General features: G+C 36.3%; 1 protein-coding gene and 1 pseudogene across 15 annotated transcripts; one reads left to right on the top strand and one right to left on the bottom strand.

The window, feature by feature from the left end:
• Nucleotides 1–5199: 5199 nt before the first annotated feature.
• On the top strand, nt 5200–16674 carry LOC149263440 (cold-regulated 413 inner membrane protein 2, chloroplastic-like). Of its 15 annotated transcripts, none has more exons than XR_016259267.1 (11): nt 5200–5539; nt 5630–5720; nt 9699–9738; nt 10504–10570; nt 10696–10754; nt 10951–11026; nt 11133–11204; nt 11300–11348; nt 11528–12866; nt 15518–15783; nt 15905–15979. XR_016259267.1 is itself a non-coding variant. In XM_089426289.1 (9 exons), exons 1-9 carry the CDS (start codon nt 5416–5418, stop codon nt 16237–16239), a joined length of 954 nt encoding a protein of 317 aa, XP_089282415.1. In that variant the 5' UTR covers nt 5200–5415; the 3' UTR covers nt 16240–16674. The 15 variants fall into 15 exon arrangements, 5 of the variants coding, with proteins under 5 accessions (XP_089282415.1, XP_089282425.1, XP_089282420.1 ...); XR_016259266.1 differs by having other exon boundaries at nt 11300–11387; XR_016259268.1 differs by lacking the exon at nt 11300–11348.
• Nucleotides 16675–17787: 1113 nt separating this feature from the next.
• Nucleotides 17788–20921, bottom strand: part of LOC149263439 (putative pentatricopeptide repeat-containing protein At3g13770, mitochondrial) — a 36475-nt pseudogene continuing 33341 nt past the window's right edge.

Here is a 20921-nt window from a genome sequence, read left to right as displayed (position 1 = left end):
GTTATTTATTAAAATTTTCATATCTAACAAATTTCACACAAGAAATAGTAACAACTAGTGATTATATGTAAAATGGAAAATTTACAGTGAAGATTCATTGAAAACATTGTTGATTAAGCAATCATTTTCTAGTACAAAGCATAGATGGATGGCAGAGGAAGGAAAGAAACTATTTGCAATGATACAATCGATTCACTTGCCCGTATTAATAAGAACTTTCACTGGTCTATTGTTTACCATTGGTGTGTAAACATGCTAACCAAATAGAAGAATAGTGACAAAATTTGGAAGAGAAGATTGGAAAATGTTGCATGTGTCCCAAAAGTTTTTTATTTCAAATAAATTTTTTATTAATGTGTAAAGAATTTTGATCCAAGCATAAGAAAAATCATGCTATGAGTCAAAAAGATTGTGATTCCTCTCACTCCAAAGGAATTTAGAAGGATATTTAAGATGCCAAAGTCGAGTAAGTACATAAAGTTGTCACAGGTAGATAGTTTCTTGGAGTCACAAGTAGGCATGATGAACATTATCCAAGATTTCATTTCTCCAACTTACCAAGTTCCTTTTGATATTTATTTATTTATATAGCCTTTTATATACTTTTCCTTCCCACGTGATTAGGCGAGAGACCAAAGAAAATGTTCCCAAATACATTCTTTATGTCCTGAGTTGTCTTTCAAGTTAATCAAATTGTTGAAGAGCCACATATTCTTTATGATGGCATATATGATAACAAACCTAATGTCCAATTATTCGTTTCATGATCTACTCCATAGACGTAATTTCAATATGGATGAAGAACCACTCCATTTCTAGTATCCCATATTGTGGAAGCATAAAGCTTGTTTTCATTTTTATGAAATACAAGATTTGTTTGTAAGAAAATTTGGTTACATCATAACTAGACGAAAGCCCACCCAAATATTAACATGAGCTAAATATTTCCTATGGGGCGAAGGCATCCATGAAGAAACAGAGAGTAACAATGTGATTTGTATATATGGATTTCAAGATAAGCCACTAATATTGCCCAAATTTTCTATGGATAAGTATTTTGTTGCTAAATTCTGTAGGAAATAACATCCATGGCTAGTTTTACTTAAAAAAAAAAAAAAAAAAAAAAAATTCTTTTCCATTTACTATTGGAGAAGTGATCATCAAGAACATGAGCCACCTTGAAGAGTTTTTAGACCTTTCAAAATGTTTTAACTTAAGTGAAGTTGAAGTCATTCAAGGCTTTGATCCGGAAGCTATATTTTCCAAGCACCTGGCCAATCTTAGATATGACAATTTATTTATCAGTGTTGCAAACAAAAGTGAAGAAAATAACAGTGATCATCCCTACCAGAAAAATCTTCCAATATGTATTAAATAAGTTTTTTAAGAAACCAAGACAATTCTGGGAGGAAGATAAAGGAAGGGAAGAAAAAATTCTACGAAGCAACCTCCAAGTTCCACACCTAGGACTTTCCTAAGTTCAACTTCCAATAAGAGGAAAGAAGTGCTAATTCAGGTGCCAAACTGAGTAATCATAGTCTTTTAGGTGGTGGAGATGAGAAAGAGCCTCCTCCCAAATTCACTCCAACAAGAGTGCTCACGACTCAATCATCCAAATGCAAAAGTTCCAAAGAAACACCAAGCATAGAAGAAATTATGGACATGGAAGTTGCAACAAGTACACCATATGATTGCGTCACTGCTCATTTACTTAAAATAAAAGGATAATGGAACAAATTGTTGAGGAAGTCATAATTTTCGATGATTTTCCCGTCACGGTTCAAAATGCAAACTATAACAGAAGTAGTAAAAACTTTAAAGTTGAAAGAGTAAAGGTTCATAATAAGAATATTACTAATAAAATACAAATGGATATTGATATGTCTGAAGTTAGAGTCACTTGCCTCATGAACTTACATGAAAGTACTATAGAAGCATTGGCATACTTTGTTAGGGAATGGGAAGCATAAAATTTGAGGCTCAAGAAAAGAATAAAAGAGTTAGAAGAAGCTCTAAACCACATTCCTTTGTTTAAGACACCACTCCTAATATAGGTACCAACATTGGAAATTTCTACCCCCTAAGTACACCCCATAGATTTAAGAAATAAATTCACCTCCTAAATGGAGGAAAACCATTTATTGTCGATAATATAAAAAATATATTGAAAATTATTGAATATGCATGGGAAGTAGCTTCCCATCTAAGGAATTTAGCACAAATAATTAGATGTTTTATTGACTGAGTTAAAAGTGACCTTGACAATGACAAGCATTTCATAGATAATGACTTGTCTACTTTTGTTTAGAAATTTGACTCACTTTGTGAAATACGGAGAAGAGAGAAAAAGATCCCAAGGGATAAATAAATGAAGCAGATCAAAGCCGGATAACCTGTGAAAATCAACATATTAGAGGAGATTTTTTTTAATGTAAGAAGATAAATGATAGAAGAGGCGATGCATTTCTAAAAATGTTTAAAATTATTTATGATTTGAAATGTCTGCATGTGACAAAGGAAAATTGTTTACTTTCAAAGAATGGTTTAATGGCCGGATTGAACACTTTAAAAGAGCCAATGGGAGTAGACTTTGATAATATAACTGATTTTTCTAAGGAGAAAATTGGAAAATGGTTAGTTAATTTTGTTAATGTCAACAAAGATCAAGGTGCTTTGATTTGCAGAATTAGAGGAGGAAGATTAAGAAATTGAGGAGGATGTATTTAACCAATGTGTCAAAATGGACATTGTGACTCCTCCAATGAAAGATTACATTCAAAATTGCCTAAAAAAATTCCTCCAAGAAATCATTAATCCAAGTTGACTGTCAACCAGTTATGTTAATGACTTGAGCAATTCTTTCAAGTCTTTGATCATTCAACTTTTCCATTGTGTTATGCATGATTTAAGACCATTGTTGATTGTAGTTTGTTGTTTTCATTCCAGGTACCTTATTTACATTATGGCTCACAGAATCCCAATCTCAGTCCCTCTTGGGATGAATGAATTTTCCTTTTCAATTAAGTATCTGAATTTTTCTTAGTGCTTTAGGCACCAAAAATTATTGTCAGCATCAAAAAAATGGACATCATTTAATATCTAAATCATGGGCCCAAAATCTTCTTTTCAATTTCTAGTACTTTGGTAGCAATATTTCTATGTTGTTTTGTTGTTAGTTTACTTTGTTCGAGTATAATCTATTATGTTTTATATATTCTGACCCTATTAAGCATTATTGAGAAGAATTATGAGACAATGTTTTCTATGAAATCTTGTATTGGTCTAAATCATATCTCATTGGTCATAAATTCTGAGTCTCTTAAGCAATTCTATGAAGAATTTCGACAAAATTTTGTATGAAATATTGTATCGTACTGAATGTTATGTCTTTGTCTTGCATATCAATTGATAATGAATTTTCCAGGTTTCGATTTCAGCTCATACATTATATCTAATGTTTTGTTGTAGATAAATATGAATATAAACATTCAACAATAGTTTTGCATATTATATTTGTGTTCCATGTGTAGTATTGATTTTAATGATTGTTATCATGATTGGGATTTAAATCTAGATGGATTTTTTTGGTAATGTGCATCTATTGGTTACTCTGTATCATTTTATTAGTGGATAGAAAATGGACCCAAATTTCACTATTTCTTGGTATCATAGTGTGGCAAGGTGATGCAGTTGTACAAGGAAACCATCTACAAAAATTGCTTAGTTTGATGGTTGCTTCTAATAATGGATATCATAATTAGATAAGTTTCTAATTCTATGTTTATTAATTCATAATGTTATTGGAGTTATTAAATTATTTGTGTTCTATGGACAAGTAGATAGAAAAATTGATGGGTTATAATTTGACTTAATTTACTAAATTTGTTATATGATGTTAGAAGAAATGTCTGTTATATTGCTTGTATTTTATTTTATTTCCCCCACAACATGTTTAGAAGCTATATGTATGAAAATTATTGTTTGGTTTCCATTTCACATGTTTAGAATTTGTGTATGGAAATTACTTCTTGTACATGTTAGATTATTAATGAAAGTCATCAAGATGATTAGTTTGGAAGATGATTAGTTCCATTCTTTTGATGGCAATCTTAATCCATTGTTTTGTTGTTTGATTACTCCATTCGAGTATAGTTTGTTGTATTTTTCATCTTCTAAATCTATCAAGCAATGGTGAGAATAATTCTTGGATAATGTTTTTGGTAAAATTTTGTATTGGTCACAATGTTATTCCATTGATCATAAGTTCCAGGTCCGTTGAACAATGATTTGAATAATTGTCATAACATTTTGTATGCAACCTTATTACTCTAATTACTATTGCATTGACCAATAATATTAATTAGACCTTAATTTTTCAGCTTTTGCTTTCAACTTTTACATTATATCTAATGTTATGTAGTTTACCAATATAAATATAAACATTCGACAATAGTTTTGCATATCAGATTTTTATTGAATGTGTACTATTGATTTTAATGATTGACTTAATCTGCTAAATTTGTTATATAGTGTTAGACGGAATTCTTATTATATCACATTCTAATTTGTTTTGTTTTTGATATGATAATTCCTATACAATTTGGTATTAAGTCATCAAGTTCTTTAGTTCCAGGTTCCAAAGTTATTGCTTGTAAATGATAAATAAAAATTTCTTTCTTACATATTGTTGAAGTAAAAAAATTGTTTAGTTGTGAAAATAAGACCTCATAATAATCTATAAAATTTTGGAAGAATCGGTGATTAAAGGTTTTTGGTCTTTCTAGACAGCCTAAAAATTCAAAATCTAGTAATTAAATTATTTTTTCTTAGTTACTTGGATTCTGCTCAGTTGGATGTAATGATTTCTATAGTAATGGAATTCCTTTTTGCATCGTGTGTAGAGAATTCATGGTTTTTTTTAAACATGAAAATGGTTATATGATTTTGAAACTTGCAAAAAAAAACTATTACATGTCCTGCACTTTTCCCGTTGATGCACCCCACTCCCTTATTAAGGCATAAAATATTACATGTAGTCTCGTGGTGACACATGGGTATTTTAATTAACTATCATAGTAATTTTCATATCTTGTCATATGTTAGATCGTTAATCGCAACTCTTGGAACTTCTAAATCACACACTATAATATCGCACCGATGAATCACTTCCAGAATGACGTGGCTTTAAATTCTATATTTACGCCGTAAGACGTTTCCCTCTGAAATAAACTTCCCTAAAATCTACCTGTCATTCCTGTGCGCCGTCAGATCATGTGTTAGACGATTATAGTATTGTTAGTCGTTCGATTAAGAGAAGGTAGTTAAATGGTTGCTCACGTCATCGAAACCGTCGCGGGGTTTGGATGCGCTGGGAAGCTGAAGCGAACAAAGTTATTTCACAGAGCAATGATATGAATGAGAACTGTTCTTGCTTGCTTCAGCTATCCTCCACAGGATCCACAGAACTTGTTTCCAGGGCTCTGGCCTGGTATCACTGAACATTGTTTCTTCCCCGTTATTTCATCACGGCAGAACTCGGGTAATCTCACCCTGGAAGCTCTTACCTTCTGAGTTATAATGTTTAATTTGAAACCAGGGTTTTACTTGTTTTCATGGGTTGTTTTTGCAGGCCAGCAACAAACCCCAACAAACTCCAAGTGGGGTTGGTGTTATCGGCTATCAAGAACTCCGGAAGTGCAGGAACAACTTCTCTCACTCAGGTTGGCGAGCTCAGCCTAAGGCTTGTCTTACGATTTCCTTTGAAGCTATGTAGGCTTTATTACTGTGGAACATGTTTGGTTATTCCTCTTCCCTCACCTTAGCACACTGTCATACACAACCTCCATGAAACTCTCCCTCTATCCTCCATCTCTTTTAGGGATTCAAAATTCAGAGAATAACAGAGGCATTTTCAGTGTCTTCTCAGTCTTCGATGTGAACCCGCATCCAGTTTCTCACAAATGAGAAATGATAGTCTCAGCAACTAATACATTTAGTTTGGGAGAACCCACAACTTTAAGATCAGGTTTCATAATTGGTTGTCCAGATTTCATTCAAGAATAGCATTTTCAGGAAATATGCAGACAAATATTTTCTTGCAATTGGTGTCAGAACTGATAGACTATTACTCTTTGTCTATGTAGGTACGAGTAACCTGTCATCTCAAGCATTAGCTCCATAATATATAATTCTTGATGTATTCTTTGTTGATGAACTATAAGATACATTTTCCAAAAATGAAAGAAAGGCATGCTTAAAATTAACATGCCTAATAGCACTCTACCATCCGTACCGTGACCTTTAAGTGTTCATCCGTACTGTTAATTCTGGTATCGAACAATAGAGTTTTTCATTTGGCTTACAAGTCACATCCCACTGGACTTTGTGCTCTTACTGAAACCCATTAGCAAAACATGATTACAATATTTCAACAGGCTACTCTACAACCCCCATTAATGAAGAAGAATAAATACCAGGATAAATTCTACAAATTAAATTGGAATCTTGACCATGCACTCATCGGGTATATCTCTCTCTTTTATGATTAGTTGGCAGATATTCAGACTAGGCCCTTACCTAAGCAAAGAAGCCCAATTCCAGTGAAACCAAAGAAGCCCAACTCTAGTGAAATCCTCAGAGACCTTATTTAATAGACTTCCTGAGCACTATGCCGCAACGAGTAACCTGTCATCTCAAGCATTAGCTCCATAATATATAATTCTTGATGTATTCTTTGTTGATGAACTATAAGATACATTTTCCAAAAATGAAAGAAAGGCATGCTTAAAATTAACATGCCTAATAGCACTCTACCATCCGTACCGTGACCTTTAAGTGTTCATCCGTACTGTTAATTCTGGTATCGAACAATAGAGTTTTTCATTTGGCTTACAAGTCACATCCCACTGGACTTTGTGCTCTTACTGAAACCCATTAGCAAAACATGATTACAATATTTCAACAGGCTACTCTACAACCCCCATTAATGAAGAAGAATAAATACCAGGATAAATTCTACAAATTAAATTGGAATCTTGACCATGCACTCATCGGGTATATCTCTCTCTTTTATGATTAGTTGGCAGATATTCAGACTAGGCCCTTACCTAAGCAAAGAAGCCCAATTCCAGTGAAATCAAAGAAGCCCAATTCTAGTGAAATCCTCAGAGACCTTATTTAATAGACTTCCTGAGCACTATGCCGCATATTCAAATGGGCTTAAAATTTCTATGAGCAATAACTGCATTAAAAGGGTCACTCCCCATTCTCAGAAACACCGAAGGCCAACCAAATGGAGAATCTGTTTTCACTGGCTTCTTCAAGTCTTTTATTATCTCAGGTTGTGTGAAGCCAGTCACACATTGAAAATACTGCACAACAAGTTGAATCCTATTGTAATCTGTACCATCTCTTCAAGCACTGATTGCCTTCTCATAGAACATCCTATTGTTAAACCTCACAATGCATAGACCATCAGGCCTAAGACTCGTTCATATGACTGGTCTTGAGAAAACACGATCTCAAACCCATCTCCCATATGATCTTTGTCCTCTGGAGACAATAGCTGCCATACCAGGTTCCCTCCTGCTTCTCCGCCCATTCTTGAAGACCTTAGCACACTCTCGTACACAACCTCCATGAAACTCTCCCTGTATCCTCCATCCCTTTTAGGGATTCCAAATTCAAAGAATAACAAAGGCATTTTCAGTGTCTTCTCACAGTCTTCTATGTGAACCCGCGTCCAGTTTTTCACAAACGAGAAATGACAGTCTCGACTACTGTTCTCGGAAATCCTGTGCAGAAAGATACCTTGGTGTTAATTTTGTTAAGGGCAGTCTCATAGCCTTATCATTCACTATATGAAACCCTGTAAAATGCTTGAGTATTGCACCAAGATAAACAATCGAAGATGTTTCATTTCAGTGAAAGATGGGTATGTCACGTTGTGTAATATCATCATTGAATTATGATGGAAAAGAATGAATGTGCATAATCTCAAAAGAGTAAATATACCTTGAATCTTTTCATCTTTATATGAAAATGTTTTCACAGTTTGAACTCATGTTGCCGATCAAATGTTTTTAGAAGAAATTATGTTTGTGTGGGAAACCAAAGAGCAAATATATCTTAACCTTGAATCTTTTAAATGAAAAGAAGTTTGGGAATGAAAATTTCCACAGTTTGAACTGATGTTGTGGATAAAATGCTTCTAAAAGAAATTGTGTTGTGTGTGGAAATTTTCTGAGGACAGTCCGCCCACCATCAGGAACAAACAACGCTATCTTCATAGGTAGAGCATCCCTCAAAACAACAAACATTTCCCACGCCCAACACAGTTTCTTCCAAAAAGATTTGATTGAAAACATGAAAAGAAGTTCTATCCATTGATTAAAAAGAAGTTACACTGCAATTTGTTTTATCCCTTGATTGGGGTTCAGATAGATGAAGCCAACAAACTAGCAGTTAGCAAGAAACCAATCTTGCTTTGGTAGGAGAGTTTAAAGATGCACAGATAGCTTGCAAATGGGGAAAGGATGCTACAGTAAATACAATGCAACACAAGTTAGAATAAGTTTGTTCTCACAATAGGAGAAGACAGAACATATATTAGAACAAAGGATGTAAGATCCTTGCTGCTGGCATTTTGGCACAAGAGATAGTCGAATCTTGCATTTTGTGTAAACTAATGCTAAGCACAAAGATATAAAAGAAGACCGGTAGTAGATAGTGTGGACGTATTTATTTTTGGCTGCCACATGTTTCAACTGTCATTTATTGATTTAAGCTTATTGATTGGCAATATAAATTTTCCCATGTGTAACTCAGCTGCTTGGGATGGATCTAGGCTTGTTTTTATTGGAAGAACACAAATAGACTCGAGAACTGCATGCCATTTCTTCCCACCATACTCCATGATGGCTCCCGTTCATTCTCCATCTGTGTGATCAAAACAAACTCAAACAGAATACTCCCTCAAGATCACTCCCAGCATAGTAATAATATTCATTCAGCTCTATGCCTTTTCGCCCTTTCAGCGATTGTATTAGTCTTTTAAAAAAAATGTATTTATGTCTGGAAGAAATGGGGTAGTCATGCTGTTACATCTCCTCGGTGTTTCACAGGTTTACTCATTTCCAGTTAATGAATAAGATTGCTGATATCTCTCTTTACAGTTCATTCTATAAATAAACAGGGTTATGGGTTTCATTCTTATCGTTTTGAGGAATACTGTTATTTGCATTTGCTCGCTGTATATCATTTCTACAGCGGAGATTTCCCAGTTTCCCCAATGGAGCTCTTTCTTTGAAATTGGGGTTTCTTCCCCAAGAGGGTCAATCTACCTGAACAGGTTACCCTGGCTGGAGGATAGGTATTTTAATACCTCACTTACCCTCAGACCAGTGTATTGGCACTATGAACATGGTTCATTTACTCCCTTTACTTTAGTTTATCAGTCACAGTGTCTCTGTTGATTATGGGTTGAATAACATTACCATTTCAATCCTATTAGACAGGTATATCTCACAGTATGCTCTATCAATTTGTACAATTTATTTGTCCAAGAATGCATACTCAAATAAGTACTGTGTAATTCTTACATATACCACTTCTTGTCCCAGATACATGTTTAATTCATAGGTACATAATAAAAGCAGTCTTTTCTTACTTAAGCTGTATTCTTTACTTATCTATTGCAGAATTTATTTGTCCAAGAATGCATACTCAAATAAGTACTGTGTAAGTCTTACATATACCACTTGTTGTCCCAGTTACATGTTTAATTCATAGGTACATAACAAAAGCGGTCTTTTCTTACTTAAGCTGCATTCTTTACTTATCTATTGCGCTCTCAGCAACATATCATAAGCAGTATTATTTGGCTTATCTAATGCATTCTCATAACATAAACAAAACTACTTTTTCTTATCTGATGCATTCTCAGAAGCATAACCTAAACGGAATTACTTATTCTTATCTGTTGGATTCTCAGAAGCATATCATAAACATAATTACTTATCTGATGCGTTCACAGTTTTCCAAGGAAGTGAATTTGGGACAGGACCACACCTCCCAACCTATGGAACTGGCAATGGCCATCACGTCCAAGTTCCCCCCGAGCTTCCTCCTTCTGTTCCAGTTGTTGAGAGTAAACTCTCACAGATTACTTCTCAGGGCCCAAAACCGTAGTCCAGCCTGGAAAAGTCAGATTTTCTCTCTGGCAGGGAGGTTTCCACTGGCACCAAGCCAGCTCCAGATAACCTTCCCCAAGGCAGCCCCAGATAACCTTCCCCAAGGCAACATAGTATTCACACTCTGTTTCTCTAGGTGGTCACCTCTCTCCTTACGAACCCCTCCTCATGCCCTTTGAACTCTTTTTGTCTCCAGGACTTCGAAACTGCTCGGTAGTGCTAATTCTGCCATGGCAAACTCAATTCCAGTTTGTGCCCATATGGAATACTGTCCAGCATGTTTCTTTGCAAAATAACATTTGGTTTTCTGCAGTATGAAGGAGCTACAGCAGAAGATGGCCGGAAGCGAAGCATCTTTGACACTTTCACTCACAGGGAAGGTCTGTTTCATCACATATCTTCATTCATCCCTTCATTTGCATTCTACCCAGTTCCTTACTTTACTTTGCGACTTTCAAGGCCAAGGCTGGAAGTGAGCTGTTGTTTGTTTTAACTGTATTGTCAGGAATTACTGTGGATGGACGTAATGGAGATGTCGTTGTTGATCAATACCATCATTACAAGGTATTATTATCTGCAAATCTAAGAACAATAAATGTCACTAGGACAACCTATATGCAGTGGCTACTTGTAAGCCATCCTCAAGATTTATGTGCATGTCCAACCCCATTATTGTTGTTTTCATACTAATGTATCAATAGTTAAACTCCTAGATGATTTGGGTATCAACCTGATGCAAAATTTCATGTGGGTTTTGAAGGAGGTTATTGATCTAATATCTGCGATGGGAGTAGATGCCTATAGATTTTCGATCTCATGGCCCAGGCTTATTCCTGGTATATTTCTGTTTGAGCTCTGAGCACATGTTTAATCCTGAGAATTTAGTAAACACTCAATGGACAATGATGGTAGGAAATAACTATTTCACATATATTGATGCAGATGGCAAAGGACCCATCAACCCAAAAGACGTTGAGTAGTATAATAACCTCATAAATGAGCTTTTGTCCCATGGTAGTATTTATTGACAAACCTGTCTCTCTACTTTGTTTTTATTCCTGTGACTATCATCCTTAAAACTGTTAATCATTTCACAATGCATGTCTCAGGCATTCAACCACATGTGACATTATACCACTTTGATCTGCCCCGAGCTCTGTAAGATTCCTATGGATGTTTCTTGAATCCACAGATTGTGTAAACATCTTATGTCATCTCCTGTTCTTGTTTTTCTTCCCATGTGGGTTGAAACACAAGTCAAAGCATCAATTTATGGTGCATTAATAACCTTATGGTTAGAGAAGCAGAGTTCTCTAATCTACTTCGATCTTATGCAGGGAGGATTTTAAAGGTTATGCAGATGTGTGTTTCAGAGAGTTTGGTGATCGAGTGAAATATTGGTCCACTTTCAATGAGCCCAATGTTTTTGGCACTGCAGGAGACGGCGTTTTCCCACATTAAAGATGTTCCCAACCATTTGGAAATTGTACTGCTGGAAACTCAACTGTTGAGCCATATATTGTTGGTCACCATGTTTTGCTATCACATATAGCTGCTGTGGAGTTGTACAGGAAAACCTATCGGGTTCTTTTCCTCTCTGATCTATGTTCATCTCCATTCACTCTATGAGATTTTATAAATTTCTCGATGAATGCAGGAAAAGCAAAAGGGCTGGATTGCATTAGTAATTTTGGTACATTGGATGATACCTCTTACCAATAAATCCACAGATGTGGTTGCTACTCAAAGAGAAAATGATTTTATGGTGGGCCGGTGAGCGATTTCTACTTTCATTCTGATAATTTTGATATTTTGAATCCGTTATTCGATCCGATTACAACACATTCTATTTTCAATCCATTATATGATATTGTTGCTCCACATCCTGAATTGGTTTTACAGCTATACAATCCCCTCTCTAAAGATCAGCTCAAAACTCTGCCAAGGATAAATTTGTTAATGACAATCTCTCTTAGAGCATCTCGGATTGGTTTTCCAGCTATACAATCCCCCCTTCTCTAAAGAACAGCTCAAAACTCTTCTAAGGATAACTTTGTTAAGGACAATCTCTCTCAAGTTCAAAACTCTGCTAAGGATAACTTTGTTAAGGACAATCTCTCTCAAGCCTACTATTGAGACAAGGGGCTCCTTCAAAATGCTAACTAATTTGGGATAGGCAACCTCAATTTATTAGATTTTTCTACTACAACAATCTGTTGAGCTTTTTAGCTTTTGCTTTCTGGCTGTTTCCAATTGTCAATATATTCCTCTCAGAAAATGGAATACCTCAAAGGCTCTCTTGGGGTTCATAATTTAATTTTTATTTCAGCTTTAGATCTTTATACACAAATGTCTCACGTTTTATTTGCTTTTGCTTTTGCCCGTTTCCAAAGGTCAGTACTCTAATTCAACTTTTATTTTTGGGACTCAAATAGTTGTTGAGGCAAAAAATGATTCAATTATGGTGTTGCAGGGTTTTGATGTTATCAAAGTACACAGCCATCGACAAATCTTTCCTCGTTCCACTGTTGGCCCTAGAGGCACCTGGAGATGTCATTTCTTGGATCAGGTGACCAGGTTCTTCCCAGTTGCAAAATTGGACAAATTCCAGTGAAGTGAACTGAGAGTTTAAACTTCACCCCACATTTGGATTTGTTTGTCTACATTATTACAGAGGTGATTATGGTTTGTGGACTGCCTCTTTGGTCTTCCTTGTTAGACTATTTTACTACATTCCTGGTGAGTCACAAGAACTCAAATGCCATCCTATTTTACTTACTTGGTCGTTCTTTCCTGCACAGTATATTGAGTTGAATTGCATGATAGAACTATAGTGTTTGACAAACTTAATTTGTTGGGAACAGGGGAATTGGAACTGCCATTTTTATTTGTGTTACTGGTGATTATTGCTCCTTATCAAGCCATGAACCTGATGCAAGTTGTTGTTTTCCTTAACAAATGATTGAATTGGTGTTTGGAAATGTGGATGGTAGTTTATGGGATGTTGTTTATTTGCAAAGGAACCCAAGCTGGAATGGTCATTTCCATAGCGGCTTCTGCATACTTGATCTATCAACACGTCACCAGGACAGGGGGTATTAAAAAGGCTTTTGATCAGGGAGTTGTTGTACCCACCATTGCTGCTGCGTGCCTTATCTGTGTGCCATTCCTATTCCCCGTTAAAGGGTATATATTTTAATTTAACCAGGTGTCAGGCCTAAACAGTGCCATATTTGTAAAGCCATCTTGACTCCCTACTTAAAATTTTCAAATTATTATTGTGGAAAATAGTACATGCAAGGTGGTGTGTAATAAAGATCTAGTATATAAATAAGTCCAACAAGCTGCATGATTGACTCCTTGGGAGCTTTGTCTTCTTTGCAAATCATGTCAATTTGGATTGCATGAGAGATTGGTTGAGAAAATTAGATCGGCTCTTTCTGGATATGTTTGAACCTCCTTTGTCCTTTGCAAGGGTAGCTGGTTGGCTGACTTGTTGAAAGCACTATTTTTGTCCATGGAGACAAAAACTGTATGAATAATATTTTAAAGAACGCAAGGTTCTTTTCAGTGGTCAAACCATGCCTTTTATTCAAAGTTGCAGATACCATACATGCAATGATATTCCTCTGATTTAAAAAATAAAGGATCCTCTATAGTATGAGAGTATACTGAGTTGGAGGGTTTTAAAATTCAGGTTAAATAACTTATTTCTTTGCCTTTTATGCATGTGAGGCATGATCACACAAAGTTATCCATTATTCACAGTTCTGAAATATTGTGGAGCTCCTGTGCACAATATTTATTTTCAATTTTTTGATATTTTCTATCTGTTTTCTGTCATTTTTTTATGTCGCTTAATCTGGCATCCTTTCTATTTTGATGCCAAATTTTTTACTGGATACAGAATCTACTTTCATTCTGCTAATTTTGATATTTTCAATCCATTATTCGATCTGATTGCAACACATTCTATTTTCAATCCATTATATGATATTGTTGCTCCAGTACACCTTCTGTCTTCTTAAAACAAGATAATACCACGGATTATACAACTCGCAATAAGTCGAGATATGCAGGCTGTTTTAGGCAATATCCCATTTTTGTTTCTGAGACTTCTGTCTTCTTAAAACAAGATAATACCATGGATTATATAACTCATAATTGTCAAGATATGCAGGCTGTTTTAGGCAATATCCCATTTTTGTTTCTAAGCCTCTGTGACTTCAATTCTAAATGATTTTCCATATAAAACAAGTAATTTTTTATTTCTTTATTGAGAAAGAACATATATTAAGTTTATATATAATATTATGGTGAAGTTAAATATTGAATTGGTATAAAGATAATTTGTTTATGATATAAGGATCTATTTTCTTATAGTAATTGGATTATTATTAGTTTTTACTGAGGTAGGACTTTACAATATAAAAAGCTTATTGAATTATTGAACAATGTAATTATGTAATGTTTAATTTTCAAAAACAAATATTTATTATTAGTTTTTACTGAGATAGGATACAGTTTAAAGTTTAGTTATAATGTAGTGGTGTTTCTTACTGGATAACAGAGTGGTATTGTCAATGAAGTGGTGTCTCCTACTAACTTAATGGTTGATCGGTTAAGTAAGTATGTTTGCTTTCTCGGTCATATTTCTTTTTGTGCAGAATTTGTGTAAAACAATGATTAGATAAGCCTTTCTTAGAGCATCCTGGATTGGTTTTACAGCTATACAATCCCCTCTCTAAAGATCAGCATAAAACTCTGCCAAGGATAAATTTGTTAATGACAATCTCTCTTAGAGCATCTCGGATTGGTTTTCCAGCTATACAATCCCCCCCCTCTAAAGATCAGCTCAAAACTCTACTAAGGATAACTTTGTTAAGGACAATCTCTCTCAACTTCAAAACTCTGCTAAGGATAACTTTGTTAAGGAAAATCTCTCTCAAGCCTACTGTTGAGACAAGGGGCTCCTTCAGAATGCTAACTAATTTGGGATAGGCAACCTCAATTTACTAGATTTTTCTACTACAGCAATCCGTTGAGCTTTTTAGCTTTTGCTTTCTGATTGTTTCCAATTGTCAATATATTCCTCTCAGAAAATGGAATACCTCAAAGGCTCCCTTGGGGTTCATAGTTTAATTTTTATTTCAGCTTTAGATCTTTATACACAAATGTCTCAAGTTTTATTTGCTTTTGCTTTTGCCTGTTTCCAAAGGTCAGTACTTTAAAAAAGGCATTAGGCTTTTTTGAGTCATAATTCAACTTTTATTTTTGGGACTCAAGTAGTTGTTGAGGCAAAAAATGATTCAATTATGTTGTTGCAGGGTTTTGATGTTATCAAAGCACACATCCATCGACAAATCTTTCCTTGTTCCATTGTTGGCCCTAGAGGCACCTGGAGATGTCATTTCTCAGATCGGGTGACCAGGTTCTTCCCAGTTGCAAAATTAGACAAATTCCAGTGAAGTGAACTGAGAGTTTAAACTTCACCCCACATTTGGATTTGTTTGTCTACATTATTACAGAGGTGATTATGGTTTGTGGACTGCCTTTTTGGTCTTCCTTGTTAGACTATTTTACTACATTCCTGGTGAGTCACAAGAACTCAAATGCCATCCTATTTTACTTGGTCGTTCTTTTCTGCACAGTATATTGAGTTGAATTGCATGACAGAACTGTAGTGTTTGAAAAACTTAATTTGTTGGGAACAGGGGAATTGGAACTGCCATTTTTATTTGTGTTACTGGTGATTATTGCTCCTTATCAAGCCATGAACCTGAGGCAAGTTGTTGTTTTCCTTAACAAATGATTGAATTGGTGTTTGGAAATGTGGATGGTTGTTTATGGGATGTTGTTGATTTGCAGAGGAACCCAAGCTGGAATAGTCATTTCCATAGCGGCTTCTGCATACTTGATCTATCATCACGTCACCAGGACAGGGGGTATTAAAAAGGCTTTTGATCAGGGAGTTGTTGTACCCACCATTGCTGCTGCATGCCTTATCTGTGTGCCGTTTATATTCCCCGTTAAAGGGTATATATTTTAAGTTAACCAGGTGTCAGGCCTAAACAGTGCCATATTTGTAAAGCCATCTTGACTCCCTACTTAAAACTTTCAAATTATCATTGTGGAAAATAGTTTATGTAAGGTGGTGTGTAATAAAGATCTAGTATATAAATAAGTCCAACAAGCTGCATGATTGACTCCTTGGGAGCCTTGTCTTCTTGGCAAATCATGTCAATTTGGATTGCATGAGAGATTGGTTGAGAAAATTAGATCGGCTCTTTCTGGATATGTTTGAACCTCCTCTGTCCTTTGCAAGGGTAGCTGGTTGGCTGACTTGTTGAAAGCACTATTTTTGTCCATGGAGACAAAAACTGTATGGATAATATTTTAAAGAACACAAGGTTTTTTTCAGTGGTCAAACCATGCCTTTTATTCAAAGTTGCAGATACCATACATGCATTGATATTCCTCTGCTTTTAAAAAATAAAGGATCCTCTATATTATGAGTTGGAGGGTTTTAAAATTCAGGTTAAATAACTTATTTCTTTGCCTTTTATGCATGCGAGGCATTATCACACAAGGCTATCCATTATTCACAGTTCTGAAATATTGTGGAGCTCCTGTGCACAATATTTATTTTCAATTTTTTGATATTTTCTATCTGTTTTCTGTTCCCACCAACACGCAACGCTGCATCTCCATCACTCTAGAATAGAAACTTGACATCTGTAATTGCAAAAAAATGATATCAATTGGAAGGCCTAGCTGCAAAGCATTTCTGGGGTCTGTAAAGCAATTTCAACAAAAAACCGTCTAGCAGTGGGAAACATTCTAGGGTACTTGATGTTTTACTAGCTTAAAATTATAATTAAATTAAATTAAAACTTTATTCTGAAATAATATAAAATTAGTATAAACCTGACTTACAATGATGGGGGCTTACATAAACAATGTTGTGCCATTCCAAAGTTGGGATTCCTCAATGTTTGACATTAATCAACATGCCATTTGTTCCCTTCCATTCAAAAGTTCAAGTTGGTTTCCTGATCAAGAAAGATCGATTGCATCCCTCCTTCTAAGCAACTCAATAATGATAAATGACCGAATTAGCACTTCAACATATAAAAAGCAGAATTGTGAAAAAACATATGTTTTGTAATGTTGCTTCTCACCCATGCTTTTGTTCTCTTTAGAAAGTGATGTTCCTAACATTTCTCCAAAGGGAAATTTTTACAATTTGCCAAACTAGTGCAGCTATAAAGACAGTAAAAAATGTTAAAAATGAGTACTATAAAAGAAAGTGTCTTATGTGTCATGCAACAAGATCAGAACCGTCTTGTCAATAATCAAGCTTAACATACTAAACTTTTAATGCATCCATTCATGCTATCAAAGCAATACAAAATATTGTATGAAACTTACCAGAGGTGAGCCTGCTCCACATGAAGAAGCTACGAGACAACTGACATATCCTCAACATGTTTCTCCTTATTTCCGCGTGTCACAAGAGGCGACTTCTAGACCAATAGAGGATAACATAGAGAATCATTCAAGCCACTCCCAAATAGTGCTCAAACTTCATCTTGTATTACCAATAATCCTGACAAGAGCACGTTCCATCCTAAAATGGTGAAAACGTATAATGTCCCTTACTACAATTTCACGTCCAAAAATCTTAGAAATAAACTTGACAGCATTGTGACAGTCACTACATACATGAAGGTTCTTTATTATTCGAATAGGGGCCCCAGGAGGTGTGCTCATAAGCCCAAATGCAATGGCGAGCTTCTCACTGTGATGGTAGAGGACATGTTCCTTATGTTCATCCTCCATATCATGGAGGACAAAGTTTGTGTTCGGTACATAACTTGCCTCCTTGATTTTTCCCGGCCAATGTATTCAACATTGTATGAACTTCTTCTATTTGTGGGTGTGTTCTATCTTCTGACATGAATGCATGTACTCTATTCTTGACCTCAATCCAGCGGAACCCTAGCTTCTTTTTTGCGTCTTTGTCCTTCATCATTTTTCTAACCTTGGCTGCGTCATCCCACCTACCAGCTGCAAAATAGATATTTGAAAGCAGCACATATGCAAAAGTATTTTGTGGCTCCAAATCGAAAAGCAATTGTGTGACACACTTTCCTATATCTATATTGCCGTGAACTCTGCAAGCACTGAGCAGTGCCACCCAAATACTGACATCAGGTTCAAATGGCATCTTATTGATGAAATCTTCTGCCTCGTATAGATGACCAACACGACCAAGAAGGTCAATCATGCAGGCATGATGATCCATTCTTGGTGTGATGTTATGTTCATGCCTCATGGAATGACAGTAGTAATGTCCTCGATCTACTAGACCTGTATGGCTGCAAGCAGAGAGAACACCAAGGAAGGTTATGGCATCTTGCCTAATGCTTGTCAGTAGCATTTGCTCAAAAAGTCTCAAGGTTTCCACCCCATCCCCATGCTGAGCATGACCAACAATCATTGCATTCCATGAGACAACATCACACTCAATCATCTTCTTGAAAACTTTCCGTGCATCTTTTATGCCTCCACATTTGGCATACATAGTAACCAGGGCGTTGACCACAGACATGGGTGACTCAAACCCCATACAAAAAATGTGGGCATGGATGTGTCTTCCATGCTCAAGAACTGCTAAGTTGGCACACACACTAACAATGCTAGCAAAAGTTGTCTCATTTGGCTTCAAACCAGTGTGTTGCATTTGACAAAAGAGTTTTAGAGCCTCTTCACTATGCCCATGCTGCAAATACCTTTCAATCATTGCATTACAGGAGATCACATCTTGTTGAGGCATTTTGTCTAACACTTGACGGGCATATTGTAGGCTGCCAGATTTAGCATACATGTCTACAAGAGCACTTCCAACGAACATATTTGAGTCAAAACCAGTCTGGATAATGTGGCTGTGAAGTTGTTTACCTTCTTCAAAAGCAGGTAAGCTGTAACTTACACTGAGAATGCTTGCATAAGTGAATTGATTCAGTTTCACACCTGTCTGTTTCATTTGGAAACTAAGCTTGAAGGCCTCCTGATAATGGCCATTATGTGCATATCCTGCAATAATTGCATTCCATGAGATTAAGTCTCGTTCCTGCATTTTATCAAGCACACATAGTTCATTTTCTATGGTTTGAGTTTTGGCATACATTGTAACAATACCATTGCACACGGAAACTTGGGACTGGAATCCACTTCTGATAATGTACGCATGGACCTGTATGCCAAACTACAAATCAATGTGAATAACACACGCATTGACGACACTGACAAATGTCAACTCATTTGGCTTCATATCGGTCTGGTGAATTTGATTAAAAAACCTTGTGGCCTCGTCCACTTGCCCATTTTGGGCATATCCTGCAACCATGGCAGTCCAAGAAACAATATTTCGAACTGGCATTAAATAAAACATTTGGCGTGCACCAGCTACTCTCCCACATTTGACATACATATCAACAAGAGCAATCCCAACAAATACATTTGACTCAAATCCAAGCTTAACAACCGGTCCATGAATTTTCCTCCCATATCCTAAATCCACCATGCATGCACTTACAACACTGGCTAAGGTGAACTCATTAGGTTTCATGGCCATCCATTGCATCTGGCCATATAAATCCATGGCTTCAACCTGATCACCACATCGGGCATATGCCTGATCCGGATTTAAACAGGAACGCAACAAATTACAGAGATAACCATATACACAAAGATGCAGCGGAAATAATACTTCATTTCATTAATGGAAAATACTGAAATATGCTTACAAACAGAACTGGAAATAAACTAGCTAGGGCGATGGTAGCTTATCTCTGAGAAGAGATGTGATGGCTACATGCCTCTGAACTGTGTTACAATGAGGCTCGAAGGCCTATTTATTGTTGAGAAACAATGGAAAAACCCTTAACATTCCAAAACCTAACCCTAGGAGATGAAACGCCAAACTGTGGGCCCCGTTTGGGGGTAAGTTGGTACATCAACTTCTTGGGGTCGTAACTTTGGCATATGATCTCCGTTTGACGCGTACAATAGCTCATTAGAAAGATCTATCCGAGCACTATCATTGTTGGAACGGGCAACACCAGTCCATTCCATGGACTCGTGTTGCCCCTAGATTCCCCAAAAAACGTCGTTTAGGGCCTCAAAACGGCTCCGGAAGTTCAGGACCCGAAAAACTGCTAAAAATAGTAAGTTGTGCTACAATTAAGGAAACTGAATATGCTGAGAAAGACAATGGTGGGGGTCCAGGTGGACTTGGCAGGTGGCCACCAATATCCACCTGGATCATTTCTCCCCCCTTAGGAAGCAATGGTCCCCATTGCGTTGAGCTCCTCCATGAGATGAGGAAACTTCTGCTGAACTTGTTCCCTGGTGAGCCACTTGCCCTGCTGAAGGAGTTGGTCCGCTTTGACAACTCGATACAGTTGGATATTCTGTTGGCGAGTGTTCTTGATCTGTGTGTCCATGATCCGATCAGTTGCAGCTTGTTCCATGCAATCTGGATTTAATTCTGTGGGTTTGAGCTGTTCTGCAATGTCGGATGTGTCTAGCAATGGTGGAAAGTATGGCCGAAGGCGGTCCACATTGAATACTGGGTGCAAGCCAAGGAATGGGGGAATGCTGAGCTCAAATGCATTGTCTCCCATAGCCTTAGTAATGGGGTAAGGACCATATCGGAGTGGTCTC

This window comes from Pinus tabuliformis, chromosome 6 (assembly GCF_031772625.1).
Source record: "Pinus tabuliformis cultivar Carrire ecotype Pingquan chromosome 6, CPIR1, whole genome shotgun sequence".
Classification (NCBI taxonomy): domain Eukaryota; kingdom Viridiplantae; phylum Streptophyta; class Pinopsida; order Pinales; family Pinaceae; genus Pinus; species Pinus tabuliformis.
The sequence above is the reverse complement of the archived record's forward strand: the minus strand, read 5'-3'. Positions and strand labels throughout refer to the sequence as shown.

What these genes read in the sequence shown, in the direction of transcription:
- LOC149263440 (XM_089426289.1), top strand. Translation starts at nt 5,416, where the DNA reads ATGAGAACTGTTCTTGCTTGCTTCAGCTATCCTCCACAGGATCCACAG. An exon ending in GAACAACTTCTCTCACTCAG is followed by an intron (nt 5,721 to 12,663) that starts GTTGGCGAGCTC and finishes ATGGTGTTGCAG; the next exon opens with GGTTTTGATGTTATCAAAGT. An exon ending in GATGTCATTTCTCAGATCGG is followed by an intron (nt 15,614 to 15,718) that starts GTGACCAGGTTC and finishes ACATTATTACAG; the next exon opens with AGGTGATTATGGTTTGTGGA.